This window comes from Bidens hawaiensis, unplaced genomic scaffold, assembly GCF_021521415.1.
Source record: "Bidens hawaiensis isolate Kalapana, Puna unplaced genomic scaffold, B.hawaiensis_p1.1 tig00033894_1, whole genome shotgun sequence".
In the NCBI taxonomy this organism is placed as follows: domain Eukaryota; kingdom Viridiplantae; phylum Streptophyta; class Magnoliopsida; order Asterales; family Asteraceae; genus Bidens; species Bidens hawaiensis.
Window position 1 is genome coordinate 24,987 of NW_027505300.1, and position 20,563 is coordinate 45,549.

General features: G+C 34.1%; 2 protein-coding genes and 1 pseudogene across 3 annotated transcripts; 2 read left to right on the top strand and 1 right to left on the bottom strand.

Moving 5' to 3' along the window:
• The first annotated feature begins 979 nt into the window (after positions 1-979).
• Positions 980-4,887, top strand: LOC143612206 (putative protein phosphatase 2C 42; annotated as a pseudogene). The gene is made up of 4 exons (XR_013149909.1): positions 980-1,906; positions 3,037-3,407; positions 3,484-3,720; positions 4,265-4,887. The product of XR_013149909.1 is annotated as a putative protein phosphatase 2C 42 (transcript).
• A 3,022-nt stretch (positions 4,888-7,909) lies between these two features.
• On the top strand, positions 7,910-8,791 carry LOC143612203 (transcription factor bHLH147-like). The gene is made up of 2 exons (XM_077086243.1): positions 7,910-7,983; positions 8,153-8,791. Exon 2 carries the CDS (start codon positions 8,153-8,155, stop codon positions 8,702-8,704), a length of 552 nt encoding a protein of 183 aa, XP_076942358.1. The 5' UTR covers positions 7,910-7,983; the 3' UTR covers positions 8,705-8,791.
• Positions 8,792-14,103: 5,312 nt separating this feature from the next.
• On the bottom strand, positions 14,104-15,850 carry LOC143612202 (uncharacterized). The gene is made up of 4 exons (XM_077086242.1): positions 15,646-15,850; positions 15,482-15,557; positions 14,830-15,430; positions 14,104-14,736 (listed from the first exon to the last, which is right to left on the bottom strand). The coding sequence occupies exons 1-4, from the start codon at positions 15,848-15,850 to the stop codon at positions 14,104-14,106; spliced, it is 1,515 nt and encodes a 504-aa protein (XP_076942357.1).
• Positions 15,851-20,563: the final 4,713 nt, after the last annotated feature.

Consider the following 20,563-nt stretch of genomic DNA (forward strand, 5'->3'; position numbering starts at 1 on the left):
TTCCTGCATACCAAACGCTATCTAAATATAGCCCAAGGTATACCATTTTTAAGTTAGACCATTTTACCTTATTTGTCTTCGCCTAGCAAGTCCAAGTATGAGTCATTCAGTTCTTCAATCAACTTCATATCTTCATATCGTTCTCCTCACTTGTAAAAAACTCAACCTTGAGGTTATAGGATAAACATCAGTATTGGATGGCGGTGCTTGTAGATATCCACAACATAGATAGTTTAGGGTATGTGCATAGGATGTTAAGTTATAACAATGTTTCTTGTAAAGATAAACCATGACTGTATCTCCCATCTCATATATGCATAGGATGTTAAGATATAACAATGTTTGATGAGACGTGATGTCGTCCCTTGAGAAGATGATAAACACATAGTCGTATCTATCATCTCCAAACGATATCGCAACAGCCAATGGAAAGCCAGTCAAACCAACCTACAAATATCAACTATACAAGAAGAAAAAACTCCTGTTTATTCTTGAATGGTTGCAAGTAACAAACTAATTTATGATATTAAAGAGTCCCTAAGAGTTTTAACACTCATTGCATCTAACACGTTAAGACTACAAGTTTAACCCATCACAACAATGCGTCTAGGGGTGTTCATCGGATCAGATAACAAATTAATCAGTTTATTCGGTTTGAATTGTTCGGATTTGAAATTTTTAGGACCCTATCTGAATTCCAATCCGATCCGAATTAAGGCATTCCAATCCGATCCGAAATGATTTTGGATGGATTCGGATAATCCGAATTACCCGAGATAAACCGTATAACAAACATTAAAAAACAAACGTTTAATTAAATAAAAATACAAAACCGAAAAATTAAATAAAAATTAGTTATTAGGATATCCGAATAAGAATTCGAATAAGATTATTCAGGTTCCGGTTCGAATTTTCTTTTCTTTTTTTTTGGATTTTCTTGAACACCCAAAAACGCGCACTAGTCTTTTCCGTCTAATGATAACTTGTTTTATTCTTTGAAGTCCTAAGTTTGAAGAAATAACTTGGAGGTCCCCATGAATTTCTTGACATTGAAAGTAACACCCAACAGAACAGAATTCAACACATTCTTTCTTTCTTTCTTGTTCCTCCACCACCCAACACTCCCTTCTCTAGGGTTCCACTATAAAACCCATTTTCATTCCGTTTCAATCCAATCAAACAAACAAGCAACACACAATCCCTAAACCAAACCCTTACAAGATTCTTGATCTTACCAGCAAGAACCAAGATTTTGATTTGGGTATTTTTTATTTTGTGAAAAGTTTCATTTTTGTTTGTGTTTTCAATTTGGGTATTTCTAATATGCCTTATTTGGAGTAAAAGATTTCAACTTTAAAACAAATTCAAGATTTTCTTGATTTGGGTATTTTATGCTTTCTGTTTTTGGTTTATTCAATTTGGGTATTTGTTATTTGTCTTGATTTTGAGTAAAAGATTTGAACTTTAGAACAAATTCAAGATTTTCTTGATTTCTTGATACTAGGTTGATTATGGCAAAAGTGTTTAACTTTGTGGTTGGATTTGGTGTGAGAAATGTGGGATGGTAGAAGGGTTGATGAATCTGCTTTCTGTGTGCTGGAAGAAGCCAGTTGTTAAGGGTGACAGTAGCCAACCCACTGCTGCTGCTGCTGCTAGTGTTAATGGTTACAATGGCGAAGGCGGTGACTTTGAAAAAGACGGCTTGTTGTGCCATTGTGGTATCGAGATATTGGCAAGTACGGTGGCGGTGAGTACTCCATGGCTGTTGTTCAGGCCAACCAGGTGCTTGAAGACCAGAGCCAGATTGAGTCTGGTTCTTTTGGGACATTTGTTGGGGTCTATGATGGTCATGGAGGGCCTGATGTCGCCCGATACGTTTGCGATAACTTGTTCAGGAATTTCCAAGGTTTGTTCTACTTTATGTAGTATTGTAGTTTATTAAAATAAGGGGACAAGAAAATTTAATCTGTTATTTGAAAACTGTGTTGTTGTAGCTACTATGCAATTGATTGTGCATAAACTAGAGACTTTAATATTTTACAAATTAGTTGGTTAGTATACAAAATGTGCATACGAGCGCCTTCCAAATGCACGTAGTTAAGCAAATTGGTTTCTTTTAGAGTATATAATAGATTTCAGAAAGCGTTACTGATGAGCTAAACTCAGAAAGTCGATTTAAGTATGGACAATTTGTGATTCATTGAACTCAAAGTGAGTTCAGTTTTATTCCAAAAAACGGTTTGAAAGTGTGCTTTTTGGTAGTTTGATGCTATGAGCTTTGCTTTTTTTTTTTACTAAAAACGTTGAATATTTCAAATAACTCTGTTCCAAGTAAATTCAGAAATCTTTGGATTTACTTATTTATTTATTTATTTATATATAAGTAATCGCTACGAAAGAATGATTTTAATTTAAAAATATGGATACTTGGTAGCAGCTAAAACTTGTTAAAGTGTGTAGAAGAATTTCTTTCTCAAGTTCTACATTAATTAAACATTCATGATGTCACAGGTTGCGTGACAACTGACATACCACAAGCTTAGTTCGAGTACACGGAAAAAGAACATTTTTTTATATGTATATTTTCTAAGTGGTGGGATCTAAACAAAATGGATGGGTTTCAGGTTAACGGGTGAAAATCGCCTCGGGTCAAAATGTGTACTTTCATGTGCAGACCGTATCGGGTCAGGTTGACCGGTCAAAATTTCTTTCTAGTTTTTTAAATTTTGTAAATATTAAATGTTTTAAACATTATTGTTAAAAGTATTTTACTAAATTAGTAATATATAACTTCTTTCTAAATCAACTGGTTCAGGGTGTTGTACTCATTTCAATACGCAACAAGCGACTTTTGACTTGTTTAAACTTTAACCAGTTCAAAGCATTTCATCTTTTGCTAAGTTTGACCTGCTACAAAATAAATTGCAACCCGACTTGACCCGTTTCACTACTAACAGGTTGAAAATGTGCCTAGGGTTTGAGAATAATAAAATAAAGATTCTTATGTGATTGTTCTTAGGTTTGGTGTTTATGCAGTAACATCAGCCGAGGATGACGGTGTGGTGACCCCAGAGACCATAAAAAGGGCATTTCTTCACACAGAGAATGGATTCACTGCTCGTGTATCCCAGTTATTTAATGCGCGCCCCAGCATTGCAACCGTTGGATCATGCTGCTTAGTTGGAGTAATATATCAGCAAACTCTTTTTATCGCAAATCTTGGTGATTCCCGTGCTGTTCTTGGTAAAAAGGTTGGTAACACGGGTGGTATGGCGGCCATACAGCTGTCATCGGAGCATAATGCAACTCTTGAGGAGGTTAGACACGAATTAAAAAATCTACACCCGCATGATTCCTCAATCGTTGCCTTGAAGTATGGAGTTTGGCGGGTCAAAGGCATTATTCAGGTTATTCACATTTTTATATTGTAATGAGAAAACGGATATAGTTTTTGTGTGAGGAGGATTAATTGTATGTATACAGGTTTCAAGATCCATTGGAGATGTTTATATGAAACATTCAGAGTACAATAATGATCAAATAGCACAAAAGTTTCGACTTCCCGAGGCAACGGATATGCCTATTTTATCTGCTACTCCATCGATACTTACACATGATATCCACCCGAATGATTCTTTTCTTATATTTGCTTCTGATGGTTTATGAGAACACCTGAGTAACGATGAAGCTGTGGAGATCGTTCACAATAATCCACGAGCTGTAAGATTCTCGTCCTTTTTACAACTTGTGAATATTAGGGGTGTCAACGGGCCAAGCCCGAGCTCGGAGCGTTTTGACTAATGAAAGCTCGATCTCGGTTTGTTTCGAGCTTTTTTTTCTAAAGCTCACGCTCGGCTCGTCAGTTGTTTTTCACGCTCGGTCTCGACTCTTTTATCATATATTAATTAATTTACATACATTTTTTTTATCATTTTATATATTTTGAGAAAAAACCTTAAAGCGGCTCGAGCTAGTGTAAGATGAGCCAAAGCTCGGCTCGAGCTAGGCTATGCAGTAATGAATGTTATACATAGAAGTCCAAAAGAGGTAAAACTTATAAATACACAAAGCTCGTTAAGGAAACGAGCTTCCCATACAAGGCTCAAGCTCGGGCTTGATAGCTAAACAAGCATTATTTGAGGCTCAGGCCGACTCTGGTACGGGCTCAAAAAAGCTCGGCTTGTTTGCACCCTTAGTTGTGAATTGTGATTGTACTTTAGAAATAAGTTATAATGGTGATAACATTATCATAATAATGTTTCAGGGGATAGCAAAGTGGCTAGTGAAAGCTACTCTGCAGGAAGCAGCGAAGAAACGAGAAATGAGGTATTCTGATTTGAAGAAGATCGATAAGCGAGTGCGACGCCACTTCCACGATGACATAGCTGTAATTGTGTTGTTTTTAAACTACGATCAAATATGTAAAGGAGGCACCGGCAGTCCTAGTGTCTCTCTTCGAAGCGCGTTGGAACACTAAATCAGGTTCAGATGTACTACTACTACCACTAGGTTCTCTATTCTATAGATATAGAGTTCGATTTTATCATTAAATTAAATGAAGCGGATGAGGTCATAAAACCGAAAACAAAAACATGGGATATGTTGTTGAATCTGTGTAATATCTTATCATAACCATTCATATAACTTTTTTTATTTTTTTCCCTCCTTTCATATTGTTGTATTTTAAGCGTTAGGACTTGTAGTTTAGAATAATCTTAAGTTGGTTAAAGGTAGTGTGTAATAAGAATTTTTGTTTAGTAATTTTATACCCGCACCGTACATTTTTAGTATCGTAATTATCCAACTCAATATGTGTCATGTCGCAAAACGCCTGTGATGCAACACATTTGGAGTCATGCTTAACTGAGTTTTGAAAATGTTTTGGTAGAGAAATAATATCACTTTACTTGCCTGCTGGTAATGTTTTTTTTTTGTTATTTTAGAATAACCAGAAATTTCGTTTTGATCAAACAGATAATGTTTTTTTGTTATTTTAGAATAACCAGAAAAATAAAAGTTGATGAAAAATTTTCATTTGTTCTGTTGGGCCTGGACTTTTGTTGGGCCTTGATGAATAGGTAGGTATCTTTAATTATATATTTATACGAGAAATTAGTTGATTTATAACTGTTGCTTTGACATCAAGAACATGTGTCCTAACGGTGGTATCAAGATGCATAAAATGGTGTTGCTGATATTGATAACTCGAGTATCATAGCGGACAATTAATTGCGAAAAATAACAAGTACGATTGTGTAACTATTGCTTTGATAACTAAACGTGTACTTAATTTGTAAAGGTTAACAAAGGATCATAGGTCATAAGTTAATATTAATATCATCTCTCTCTCCCATATGGCAGATACGATTTGTTTCTATTATACTAGTACCAAGAACCCACATTCTATCAATACCTCTGATATACTGATCGAATTCAACCAACTTTGTGATTCCCAAACAACTTTAATCCTAGCTTGAGGCTTTGGCCCCTTGGACTTTACCAAGGTGGCCCTGCTAACAAGGCATGAGATCTTTTTTCTGAATACCTGTAGCCGTACCGATTTAGCCTGCTTATTACGGGTATCGGTACCAAGATTTTTGGATTTTGGTATTCGGTACAAACGGTTACCGGTATAGGTATGAGTATTTCGTACTCGTTTGAAATATGTACAGGTTTATTGGGAAACTAGTTTGATCCTCCCGTGTTACGGGAGTTTATTTAAAGTTTTGTGTTTAATCGTTTTGCTATTTTATGATAATTATATTATTTTTTAACGTAGTTTTGTTTTAATTTAATACATATATATTAGTTTGTTATTATATTTTTTAACGTTTGGGTTTTATCAGTTGAGATGTTTAGGTTTTTTAGACTTTAACGAACAAACATAAACGAACACGAGCATGTTGATTTTTTTTTAATGTACAAACATGAACACAAATATTTGTCTAATGAAAAAAAAAAGCGTTGATTTAGTTGACGATGATGGGTAGTATTGGAATTTAACCGATGATGGAGATGATAGACCAGCAACGAAGAACATGTAAAGCAAATAAATTAAATTAAGGTTTGATAATGAAAGTGTTTATCAATAAATGAGATCTTATAACCCATTTGAGGGCTATTAGAGGTTGGTAAGACACATGGCCTGTGAAAATTATTCTTTAATAATTAAGGGGTTATTTCACAAATAAATGAGATGTTATAACATGTTTAAGGGTTATCTGGGTTTGGTGAGACCCATGACCCGTGAAAATTATTGTTTGTTTATGAAATAGTTTTACAATTAAATGAGATGTTATAACCCATTTAGAGACTATCCGGGTTTGGTGAGACGCATACCCGTGAATTCGGGTAAAATGTATGAGAAGCCTCAATTTATAAATCAAGCAATCTGGTGGCTCTAGAGAATGGAGAGAACAACCTGAGAGCGACACATAGATTTTATGGTAAGCAATTATATAGATAATTAGATATCCATATTTTATATCTAATAAGATCTGATTTACCTCATCGAGCTTTTTGTTTAGGGTTTACTTCATCGAAACATATGCTTTACCTCCCTCTCCATCATCGTTTTGGTATTATCTTTTGGTTTGGTTGTCGTATTAGTAGTGCCGGTACCCGTACCAATTTAGCCAATTTGGTACCCTCTATGTACCTATACTCAGACCGATTTAACTAATTTGTTATACGCATCGGTGCTGGTACCAAAATCATTGGAGATTTGGGGAAACAAACAAAGCGGTACAAAAGCGGGTACCGTACCGAAATACCCGTACTGTACCAATAAATTCGGTACGATAGTCGATGCTCATTTTTATTGATTTTCAGTATGAGTACAATCGGGTATGCGTATGGGTTCGAATACGAATACTGTACATATCTCATCCCCACTGCTAACCAAGGGCGCTACCCCGAACACTACCGTTTAGGGAGTTTCGACCAGTTAGACAATCCCATATAATAGGATGAGAAACTTGAACAGTGTTGATTAAGTGTGGCGCGTCTCCTAACTTGTATTAATGAATATCCTATTTTATCATTTGGTCATCCAAATATCCAAAACGTGCCAATAACAGTAAAATCAACAATTTTTGAGTTAATAGTACTATATGTAGGAGAATACTTAATTTTGGAGAAGCAATATTTGCCTATATATAAAAGGAATAAGTTTAATTCATGCATTATGATATACAAATAAGCCATTTCATTATCATAGAACACTATTTTCATAAACTCACACACTTCACCTATAAAACCTCAATGTTACAAGGTTGTAAAAGTGTAGAAAACATGAACACGTACAAATTAATGTATTGTAGCCATAATAGAAATTTATTTAAGTAGTTCCTCAATAAAAAAAAACTCACTTGTAACAAGTTTTTAAAGTTAGTGATGCCTGTTCTATATCACAACAATATATATGACTACTTAGAGCTTACAAACTTGTAAAGTGAGCAATTATATAATCAACATTTACAACATATGTATATATAGAAGTAGTTGATAATGATAAAAACAAGAAATCGATTACATATATATGGATGGATGGTTATTACTTATTTTAGAGGAAATAGAAAAGTCTAGATTTGGGCAGGGGCATAATAGTAAATGGCAATGATGGGACCAAAAACAAAACATGCAACATGCCTTTTGTTTTTAAAGTGACTACTACTGCAACCCAACTAGAATCTTTTACCACTGACACTCGATTCATAAATGTCGTCTAAAATTATACACTTTTCTTCTTCAATGGACTCATTCCTCCAATTTATATATTAATAATAAACTTCTTAAGTTTTAAGAGAGCTAGACTAGAGGGACTTTAGTTAGAAAGATACAAAAGTATAGGGGTTAAAAGGAAAACTACACCTTTAAATGAGAGATTCCTATATTAATTTCCTTCCTCTCACAAAAACTTCATATATATTCATCAAACAACACAACAAAATTATATATTATCAACTTCAGCCTAGCTTCAAGGTTTATATTATTGTTCGTCTTTTCATTGTTTCTTTGATTCATAACTTGTTTTCTTGATCGTACAATAACCGGATATATGTTACTGGCATTTGAATGAGCAGGATCTTACTGGGTACGCTTGTTTGTTTGTTTACTGACATTTGAATCATCCACAATTCGGATTGATTAGATGATGGCGTTAAATTCGGATCCCCAACGAAGAAGAAAGAAGAAGAAAATCCAAACGCAATCAACGGATCAGATTATCCCATCATGGAAATCCGAAGCTCAACAACAAGTATACAACTCCAAGCTATTACAAGCCCTCCGCCACCTCCGACTCACCTCCACCCCTTCAACCGTTCGTGAGACGGCTGACCGAGTCCTTGCGGTAACAGCCAAAGGACGAACTAGATGGAGCCGAGCCATACTCAAAAACAAACTCAAGATTAAGTTTAGGAAGAACAATAAAAGGCAGAGAGCCTCGGCTGCAGGAAACAGTCGAATAAAAAAGCCGAGGCTCAATGTTTTGAGGCTGAAGGCCAAAAATTTACCCGCGGTGCAAAGAAAAACACGCGTGCTGGGACGGCTAGTTCCTGGCTGCCGAAAGCAGCCGTTGCCGGTTGTGTTGGAAGAAGCCACGGATTATATAGCCGCACTTGAGATGCAAGTTAAAGCCATGGCTGCTCTTGCAGACATTCTCTCAGCCGCCTCCACTTCGCAGCAGCAGCCGAGCTTGTGATATTCTTAGGCACTTTCTTTTCTTTTTTTCCCCTTCTATATGTTCGGCATTGTGTAATTAAATTCATTCTCTTTTCTTTTATTTTTACTATTTAGTGTTACACCCACCAAGGTAAAAATCGTCCATTGCCATGGTTCTTTCTTTATAGGGGAAATGACCAAAGTGTCTATTCTCAAATTCATTTGATCCGCTTGCTTAATAATCATCACCGGGGTTTTCAACTAACGAGATCACAATGTCGAGACACCCGGATATTTTGAAAAAAAAAACATGTTGAACTGACGGGATCTTTTAGGTGTCTTGACTGGATTCATTAGGCGTTCTAACGAGGTTATCTTTGTCTTCAGACAAGATTTTTTTAGCTTCTAACTGTGTTTCTTTGTCTTCAGGCAAAATTTTTTCTTCTTCTGATGAGATAAACTTTTGTCTTCCGCCGACAATTTCTGACAAATGACAGAATCCTGTTGATTGAAAATACTTTAAGGTGATGATTATTAAGTAGACATGTCGACTGGATTTGAGGCGGGGCATTTAAAAAAAACTAGTTGAATTGATATTTTGTTTATTTGACGGGTAAATGAATATTTGATCATTTCCCTTCTTTATCATACCTCATAGGATAGGCGAATCATTTTTGTTTTTTTTTTTTAATTTCTAGATACAATATAAAAGCAACCTTATCCTATAGATAACAAGTAATTAAGGTAGTGTATTTGTTATTTCATGCTATAAAGAGAGTGATAGATTAGTGATCAACAGGGCCGGCCCAAGAGTGAGGCAGGGTAGTCGACGGCTACAGGCTCGACACCCCGCTAGGCCCGAAATTTTTTTTTTTAAAAAATTATATATATTTTTATCAAAAAAAAGTATGTATAATCAATGTTTCTACGTAATTACACAAACACTAGCTTGGTCTAGTGGCAAAGAGGTATGACATCTAACTTAGAGGTTGTAGGTTCAAGTCTTAGTTGAGATATTTTTAAATTTAATTTTATACAAAAGTTTTTTACACAACTCAAATCATAACCAAATAAGTCCACTTAAAATTAAATTGTTTAAACTCAACAAAATGTTTCTTTTACTTAAGGCCCAAAAAAATTTCGCCTTTAGTCCAAAAAATTTTTCGTCTTCTCGGAGCCGGCCCTGGTGATCAATGTGCAATTAACTCGATAAATGATATTAAAGAATAAAGAATACATAAGACGACATGTATTATATACATAGCAATCATTTAAAAGTCGATCAAGTTGCAACTTTTTTGGAAAGCCAGGCTAATGTTGCCGTCGGTGTGCGGCTAATTTTGAACCATTGCTTATTTTAGTAACCACTTGGATTATAAAATCATACGGCTAATTTTGAACCATTGCTTATTTTAGTAACCACTTGGATTATAAAATCATACTTTACAACTCAGTGTTTAGGTACTTTTTTATGTTATATTCATTGACATGTAGCTAGCTATGGGCTTTGAATTCTACGTTATAATTTATAAATTATCATGGTCTTTGATTGAGTTGTAAAACAATAATTGAGATTCTCCGGCTTAACTTTACTTGATTAAAATACAAATGCTTAACACCACTCCCGAAATCAACCTATTAATTACTGGTTTGATATCAATTTTATAAAACTCTAAATATGAAGGAGACCGGTACTGTACTCGTACCGAAAACCAATAGAGAAGAGAACTGAGTACCGTACCGAACTTATTGGTGGTACGGGCACGAGTACATGTATTTCGGTACAAACCCGCTTTGGTACAACTTTGTTTTGTTTTTTTTATCAAATCTTTAATGATCTTAGTATCAGTACGGGTACGATTATCAAATAAACTGAATCAGTTCATGTTTCGGTATGGGATGAGTACCAAATTTGCTAATTGGAATGGGTACTGGTTGAACTATATATGATTAATAATTGGTTGAACTTTTTTTTTATTTGTTGAAAGTTAATCTTGAAATGGGTAATCAAGAAAGTTGAAGGGCTAAGTGAAAAGTTTAATTAATTAGTATTTAATTAATAATTTGAATTCTTGATTTACTCGTTAGTTTATTTATTTGCATGTTTATCTTACTAGTGTGAGTCATAATATGTTTAGGAAGTTAATTAGTATAAATAGTTAGTTAGGGTATGTAATTAGTGTGTTAAGAATTATAATAATAAAAAAGAATCAATCTTATTATAAATCAAATTCCGTATTTGTGTTTCTGAGTCTGATTTCCAACAATTATTAGACATAAATATAGTAGTTCCCAATAAAACCTGTGAGTATTTCAAACATGTACATAGTACACCGAGTCCTAAAATTTTGATACCAATACCTATGTAGAATAGGTCAAATCGATACGGGTACGAATATTCAAGAAAAAATCTCATCCCACAATTCATTAAATACATTATTCCTCTACCTTATGTTTCCGAAACCACTTGAAATTCGACCCCTTTTGCATCATCTTTTAAGAAATTAAACTTTACATGAAATTATAGTTTGAAAATATGTTTTGAATGTATTGGTGAAAGATGTGGATTATGGTTATTTGAAGGACTAAAAAAGGTGTGTAATGCAGTTAAAGTTAAAATCATGGATACATGTGGTTTTGTCTTATGAAAGCCGAACACCAACCAAAGCTTTTTGCCACATAAGCAACCAACTGTCTTTTTCTTTATAAATTTTAATTAAATAAAAAAATGTAGGCATGAAAAAAGAAAAGGACATTGGTTAAGTATACACCCACATGGAGGGGTCATGATAAAGACAAAAAAACAGGTGATAATTCATATACTTTAAAAAATAAACACTTTTTTTTTTCAAATTTATGATAAAAGTAGATGCTGCTATATATATTTGTTGACATAAATAAATCAATATATAAATAATATGTTTATATTGACATGGTCTAATGATTGTGTAGATTAGGGTTACTGGTTACATTATGGGTGCTATATGTAACATCAAGTTACATGTATAGTCTATACTACCACTATTTTAATTAATTGTTTAACACTCTCACGTAAAATTAAGCTCGGGAGAGATTAAGTTTGTAAATGTAAAAAGACAAATTAAGATTAAACTAAACAACTAAAAGACTAAACTAAACCTGTCCAGCCCAAGTTGTATAGAAGCCCAATTTCTTGATATTGGCCCAAGTGTTAAACTTTTTTTTAAACAAATCAATCACAAGCATGACACTCAAATGAGAATAGAATAAGCCCACGTTCAAAATTAGTTAGCAAATCCAATTACACTCAAATCACGTATATTAATACAGCCGGCCCAAGGCACATCCAACACAAGCATGAAGCATGTGTGGAGGTGCACAAATAAGGTTTTTTAAATACCCAAGTTCGGGTTGGGTTCGGGTATGACCGGGGCCAATACCCGGGTCGGGTTCTGGTCCGAGTATTGTTTATAAAAACCATACCCTATGTATCGGGTTCGGGTCGGGTATAGAACCGGGTATTCTAAAACCGAATATTTGAATACCCTATTTCCGGGTATTGAAAAAACCCTATTTTCAGGTTTTGTTGGTTTTTTCCGGATACATATTAGATTTTTTAAGGGTTTGCACCTTTTGGGATTATTTTTCCGAGTATTTTTGGGTAATATCGGGTATTGATCAAGTATTTGAAAGAACCGGTTCCGGATATTTGTAAAACCCGGTTCGGGTATGGAACCGGCTCAGGTTTTCGGGTATTACCGGTACAAATCGAGTCCGGTTCCGTGTACGGGTTTTGGAACTGAAAGGCATACCCTATCTGTACTATTTTTCCGGGTAAGAGATATAAGAGAAATTCTAGAGAATGTTTGTTATCCTGAACTATTTTTTGTCTTTTCTGAATGATAAAAAAAATGGGGTAAAAAAAATGTTATTTTGGGATTTTATCAACAATTTGCTTGAGTAAAGGGATTTCCAGTATTTTTCTAAATCCTTATCTAAGGATTTCTAAAAACAATTCTTTCAACAAAGATGTGAATTGGAGGGATTGATCGACGAAATATGAAGTGGCCCAAAATTTGTATTAAAGGACCTGTGTTGAGCATAAATCCTTAATCGCCACCTGATTTACTTTACATTCTTTTGTTTCAGTAATTTAGCATTCATAGTTATTATTTATAATCCATTGTTCTAGTTTATTTCAGTTTCGTTTAACTAACTTAAATAGTTGTAGCTTTTCATTCCTTGAATGCAATTTACTGCTTTGATTATTTTCTACATTGTAATTCATATTATAAATTGTATTTTATTTTATTCTACCAACAAGTTTCTTCTACATAAATCACATAGACATAGTGAAATGTTTGTAATAGACAATATTTAACCATCTCATATTTAAATCACATGCAGGAAGTATCTTTAATTGTTTCACCTCAATCCAAAGAAATGAAGAATGAAGAAGGCCTAACACCATCAGAACTCTTCTCTAAGAACCATAAAGCCCTTGCTTTAAAAGGTGAGGCACTAATAAAAGGTACAATTGGTGGTGGTTGCTACACTTATTTCCACCATTGGATTTTCAGTTGTTTTTACAATTCTAGGTGGATATGACCAAAACAACGATTATCCTATATTCCTCCAAAACAAAGTCTTCATGCTATATGTCATATTGGATGCCATTTATTTTATCTTATCTTCGTTTTCAACAGTGGCGGATCTAGACTCGAAACCGAGCCGTAGCGCTCAAATTTTTTTCCCCATATTTAATACAATGTTAACGAAACAAATATAAACAACACGACAACAAATAAATTTAAACTAACCGAGCCATTACATCTTCTTCATCTACTTTATCAAACATTTCTTTTTCAACCACACAAACTAAAGCATTGTTCAAATACTCATTACCCATTCGATTGCGTAAATCTGTCTTGATAAGCTTCATTGTAGAGAAACATCTTTCAATGGTTGCAGTTGCAACCGGTAAAATCAATGCTAGCTTCTATATTCGATAAACCAAAGGAATAAGTTGTGTGTTTTCCGGTTTCCACCATTACACGAGCAAGATCACTCATTCCACCCAGTTTAAAAAATTTAGCATCTTCCTTTAAAGTGTAATAAAATGTCGTAAGATCACCTGGAATACACCCTCTTTCATCGTTAGTAAAATCATTCGGATACATATATGAAAAAGCCACTATCTTAGATATGTCAAACTTGGAAAATGAATCACAAGGATTTAAACCCGACATATTTTCTAACAAACTAGTTGAGACCTCAGTAAATCTATTTCCAAGTTCTTAAATTTGCATATCCAAGACCGTGTTAAAAACTTCAACCTCAAAATGATGTCGATTAGTAATGACATACTTCCGGTTTCTTTGATTACCATAACTTTCCTCCATATCTAACATCTTAATCTTGTTTTTTTCACAAAAAGATGTAACTTTTGCCAACATCTTGTCAAATTAGATTATTCAATGCTCGATTTGTCCCGCTTATCAACTTAGACGCTGCTAACAAATCTTGACTCTTTTTTTGAAGATGTTTTGATAAAGCATTTGTGAGGCCTAAAATTTCGTCCAACAAGTGTATATAAAACACAAATTCAAGAGTCTTAAAATATGATAGAATACATTTCACATAATATTTTTGTTGCACACTATCTCCATCTAATTTAATAAATTGAAGTACCTCAACAACTTCCGGGATTAATTTTAACAAACTTGTGATTGTTCTATGATGAGAACCCCATCGCGTGTCTCCGGCTCGTGCAAGGGAAACCTCTTGATTTAATCCTTTTCCTGTTTTAATCTCACCAAGAAGAATTTCATTTTTCACCCTCTCTCTTTTTAACTCCAACATCATATCTTTTCTTTTGCAAGAATCACCAACCGTATTAACAACCATGCCAAGAGATTCATAAAATTCTTTACCGTCGGCATGTTTTTTTGCAACAACCACAATCACTAACTGAAGTTGATGAGCAAAGCAATGTATGTAATGTGCTGATGGATTATCTCTTAAAATCAAAGCTTTTAATCCATTAAACTTTCCTCGCATGTTGCTTGCACCATCATAACCTTGACCCCTGACCTGTGTGAACAATTATACACTGTAAGTAAAAGATACATATATAATATATTTTATTAAAGTTTATGTAACAAAAGTATGAAAAGTATTACTTACTTGATCAATGCTCAACTGGTTATTTGATAATAAAGAAACGATGGCTTCTTTAAGAGTTGCAGAAGATGTATTATTTACGTGAGCAACTCCAATTAAACTTTCTTTAACAACTTCGCGTTTATCAACATATCTCACAACTATGGCCATTTGTTCTTTTTGAGACACGTCACTAGACTCATCGGCTAACAACCCAAACACATCATCTTTAAATTCTTCACAAAGCCTTTTGGTTACTTCTTTCTCAAAGCAATCGATAATCTCTTTCAGTATTGATGGAGCTGTTAACTTATTATTCTTTTTAGAATTCCCTAAACAATACTTACCAATAACCGGGTTGTTCTCACAAATCAACTTTAAAATCGCAAGAAAGAGCCCTTTAGAAAAAGAGTCTTTAGATTCATTATGACCACGAAATGATAAACTATTTTCTAACAAGAATCTTGAACTACGAACATAACCCAATAATCGATACCAGTTTGCAATCTTTTCTTCATTACTATGCTTAGTGACATTCGACTCATAGGATCGCTTTTGGTTCAAAAGATTGTCACATTTTTGCACCGAATTATTATGAACACTATTAACTTCCCCCAACGTGTTCCTTTAAGGCACCCGGTTTACTCCAATTACGAAAGCCTCAACTAACAAAAACCTCTCTTCCACCTTGATTACCAACACTTTCATTAAACAAGTAACAACATAAGCAATACGCTTTTTCTTGTTTAGTGCTATACTCCAACCAATCATATTTATCAAACCATTTGACATTAAAACGTCTCCGGCCAATAGAATAGTTTGATCATTTAAAGTTATGACCTAGTGGTTGAAAAGCTTTTTTAACAAGATATTCTCTTCTTACGTCATCTATTTGATTAGGATGATAACTAGTAATAGGTGGTCTATCGGCGGGATCCGAAGGAATATCATCCAAATTGATTTTTGAACGTATTGAAGGACTTGAAGTCGAAGGAATATTTGAACTTGGACCGATATCTTCATTTTCTTGCAAATCATCAACCATATTTGAACATGAAGTTGAAATATTTAAACTTGGTGAAGATGAACCAATGTCATCGTTTGACGTGTAAAAAGGTTGCTAATAAGAGCTTGTTTACTCATCTTCAAAGATTCAAAGTTCATAAACAAAATTTGAAACAAAAACCTAATATCAATAATCAATAACCAATAACCAATATCAATAATCAATAACCATTATTCAATAATCAATAACCTAACAAAAACCTAAACAAAATTCAAAGTACCTATTCAATTCTATTTTAAACCTAAACCCTAAATCCTAAATTAATTTTAATTTAAACAAGAAATTGAAAAGTCTTACCTATGAGCGGTAATTGTGGACCGATGGTGAAAGGTGACTAGTGTGGTGGTTGTCTGGCGGTGGTGTGGAGGTTTGTCGGCGGTCACGGGCGGTGGTGTGGAGCAGTGGAAGTGCATCGGCGGTGGTGTGGAGTGTGGACTGTGGAGCAGAGCTGTGCTGCTACAGTGCTACTGTATTATTATTATTTTTTGTTGTAAATGGATAGGTGAAGTGGTGAAAGGTGGTTTGGTTGGGTTGGGTTAATGAGTTTTTTTGTTTGGGCTTTGGCTTTTGATTGAGTTTAAAACATAGATTGGTTGGGTTTAAAATCTTAGCGGTAATGTTATTTTTTTCCAGCGGTAACGAAACACGAAAATCGACCATTTTTTTTACACTACCGGTAAAAAGTTGAGCCGTAGCGGAGGCTACCCCTCCCCTTGTGGTATGTCCGCCACTGATTTTCAATCATCACGTTCTTACCCATCTTGGGTTCTAATTATGGTCAAAACGATTTTGTAGAATCTTTACCTCAAAAATTACTATTAGGTCAAGTAACACTTCTTCTCTTTATATTTTTGGCTATGATAGCCTTTGGTGCAAGCTTTTTTATTCTATACCATAATAGTTTGTCAATTATTATTCCTTACTAGCTGTTGTACCAGCCATGTTATTCTCTAAACAACAATACCATGTAGCTGAAAAAGTGTTTCGATTGATATTCAAACCATGACATCATTTTCATCCAAAGAGACATACACTCCACTATCAATACCCATGGTTTTAGAAGTCGTAGTTGTGATTTGTATTGGATATGAAGTTACATTTGATTAATATCGCCATTCATTAAAACATTCTTGTTTTATATGAAGGAATATGTGTTATTTTTCTTTCGATACCTACAGGTATATATATTGTGTTAGATTAGATGCATATGAAAATGTTTGACCCCAATGACCGAAGACCAATCACCCATCAAAAGCATCCAATGTCACAGAGACGTATACTACTAGAAAACATAGAGGTTCTCCATGCTATAATGGGTCGCAAATGTGTAGCAATTACACACATTGCAACAAAAAAATTATTGTCATATATCGTTCGTAGCAAAAAATAGTGGAAACTAGAAGGATTTAATTAGATGGGACTGCAATGCCTTATGAGACCTCTTAGCACGATATTCTCTATATAGTTAACAATTTGGAGGATTTGAACTCACCTGATATATAACAAGATTTTAGTGTGGAATGACAAACCTGAATTCACATATCCATGAAAAGGAAAATTTTTTAATACAATATTATTAGATAGTAAAAGCTCATGTTTGAGATGAAGTGAAAGGTGACAATTACACAGAAAAATATGAACATACATAAACTAAATATCTAATATCTTTTACACTAAGCATCACTGCAGGACTTGTGAAGTCTTGACAAAATTGCAAACTTTTTAACATTAAGACATAAGTTACACACGATAAAATCACGATACTCCTTTTGTGCTACTTGTATTTTTTCTTTTTGAGTAAAGTGCCATTTTCGTTCTTATGGTTTGACAAATAATGCGAATTTAGTTCAAAAAATTAATTTTTTGCATATGGACCCTTCACGTTTCCCATTTCTTGCCAATTACATCCAAATTACTAACCCCGTTAAATTTAATCGTTAAGTCAGGGGTAGACATGTCTTTTCATTATTTCTTTATTATAATACTTATTTCAGTGAACTGCGATTTTCGTCCTTGTGGTTTGTCATAATCTGCGGTTTAGTCCAATAGTTTCAAGTTTGCAATTTTTGTTCTTGTAGTTTCATTTCACTTGCAATTAAACCTGAATTCCCTAATGCCGTTAAGTTTGTTCGTTAAACCCATTAGTGTGCCTTTCACGTGAGGGGCAGTTTTGTTCCTTCTTTTTTCCATTTTCCCAAATACACCCTAGCCCCTCCCGTGAGGGGGCTTGCGAATTAAAACTGAGGTTTATTTGGGGAGTAAAACAACAAAACTGGTCGTCACGTGAGAGGCACACAAATGAGTTATCAACGAGACTTAACGAGTTTAATAAATTCGGGTTTAATTGAAAGTGAAATGAAACTACAAGGACGAAAATTGCAAACTTGAAACTATTGGACTAAAATTGCAGATTAGGACAAACCACAAGGACGAAACCGAAGTTCACTGAAATAAATATTATAATAAAGAAATAGTGAAAAGACATGTCTACTCATGACTAAACGATTAAATTTAACGAGGTTAGTGATTTGGATGTAATTGGCAAGAACTGGGAAACGTGGAGGATCCATATGTAAAAAATAAAGTGTCTGGACTAAATTCGTATTATTTTCCAAACCACATGGACGAAAATGACACTTTACTCTTGTAATTTTTAAAACATATTATGCAATTTCAAAATATTTGAAAACAAAAACCTATATAACCTGCTATCCAGGTGAAATATCTATGATTGAAACACTAAATACATGTTAACTGACCTAAACAAAACAAAACTTTACATCAGTGAACTAATTGGAACAAAATTAAAACTTGGGTATTATTCTATAAGGTAAACCCTTTAATAAATCACAAAATACTTTCACAACTAGTGGATTGGTTTTGTCATTAAAAAAGGGATTGCGACATACTTTGTTGTTTGCTTATTTGTCTCTTTATTATAATTGGATCATTTTTAACTTTTAATGTATTAAGAGACCATATTTGAATCATTACGATAGATGACATGAGGGTTAGAGGAAAATCCAACTTGACTTGAGATGAGATGATTAGACATGATTTGATAGACTTGCATCTATCTAGGATATGGTTGATGAGAAGACTTTTTGAAGACATAGGATTAATGTTAAAAACTTTTAAAAAGAAATAGTTTTGGTTAGAAATATATATTATGGTGATAACCTTACATACTTAGTATAAATTTGTTATTATTATTAGTATCATTATTATCATTATCATTATTATTACTATTTTATTATTATTATTATTATTACTATTTATTTATTATCCTTCTTTTAAATTCTTTCATTAGTATTATATACTACACTACTTAAATACTTAATTTTATACTTTATTTGTTTATTATTATGTTGTTTGTTTTAGAGTCATGGAGTTCCGATGGAAGTAGTTTCTCTGTATCCAAGGATAGAGACAAGGTTTGCCTGCGTCTCATCACCTTAGACCCTATTGATAGATTTTGCTATTTGTGAGATTTATTGGATATAGTTGTTATATGAATCATACACTATCATCAAGACACCAATTAAATCATTAAGAAATAGAGATATAATTCGTGTAATTTATACCCCTAGGGTCAGTTTGGTATACGATAATGGAATAGACGAGGTAATTATATGACAAATGAATGAAATTGATCATTATTATTCTATTGTTTTATTTGGTTATCATATGGGAATGGAATGAAACATTGCTCTGTATTGTTTGGTATGTAGGAAAATACAAAGGAATAGTGGTGGATGGTGGTGGGCAGTGGTGGTGTGATGCTTTGATGGTGGTGACGATCACAGGGGTATGTGATAGTGGTAGGCGACGAGCGAAGATGGTGGTTGGCGATGGAGTGGTGAATGGCGGTGGTGGTTGGCGGTTGGAGTGGTGGCAGGGGCGCTTGTGATGTGCGGAGGCGATGGTGCCATGATGGTGACGGTAACAATGGTTGTTGGTGACGAAGATGATAAAAGGTGAAAAAAAGAATAAAACGAAATAAATAATAATAAATTATTCATTTCCATTTACCAACTAACACATTTTTGTCATTCTTTTACAATAATCCAGTTATTCTGTTTTAATTTTAGCAAACAAAATACATTTATTTGAAGTTTTCAAACTTTCAGCATATACTATTCAATTTTTTAATGGTTAGACAAGCCATTCATGTGGAATGACACGGTGGCATTGTGGGTCCCAAGGATAGCCAATGAAGTATACTTAAAGGACCACCGACACTATGATTCTAATTATTAATTGTATATACTCCATCCTTTGAAAGGTAACGATTTGTTACTTCACCTAAGAAAAAGCTTGCAATATTTACTTGATTTATATTTCGATAACAAATTTTGTTATCAAGATCATAACTTCTCTATAAAGCCATAGATACCTTTAAGTTTAAGTTTTATTAAAAAGAAAAAGAAAAAAAAAAGAATTAGTTTTTTAGACAACTAAAAATATATAAATTTCAAGTATGATATTTGTGCTAGTCCCCCATTTTCGTCGGTGACCCTTTGTCAACCACACATCCCATGCTGAAGAGGTAGGTCCCAGCAGAGCCCAGTTGGACCCGCAAGACTCACCTTGAACAGGGACGTCTGCGCAACGACCAACTGCTCCCGCAGGACCCACCATGCTCATAGAAAACCTTACGCGCAGTACGCCAGCTGTACCCGCAGGGAAAGC

What these genes read in the sequence shown, in the direction of transcription:
- LOC143612203 (XM_077086243.1), top strand. Translation starts at nt 8,153, where the DNA reads ATGATGGCGTTAAATTCGGATCCCCAACGAAGAAGAAAGAAGAAGAAA.
- LOC143612202 (XM_077086242.1), bottom strand. Translation starts at nt 15,850, where the DNA reads ATGGTTGATGATTTGCAAGAAAATGAAGATATCGGTCCAAGTTCAAAT. An exon ending in AAAAGCTTTTCAACCACTAG is followed by an intron (nt 15,558 to 15,645) that starts GTCATAACTTTA and finishes GTTGGAGTATAG; the next exon opens with CACTAAACAAGAAAAAGCGT. An exon ending in ACCAGTTGAGCATTGATCAA is followed by an intron (nt 14,737 to 14,829) that starts GTAAGTAATACT and finishes TTGTTCACACAG; the next exon opens with GTCAGGGGTCAAGGTTATGA.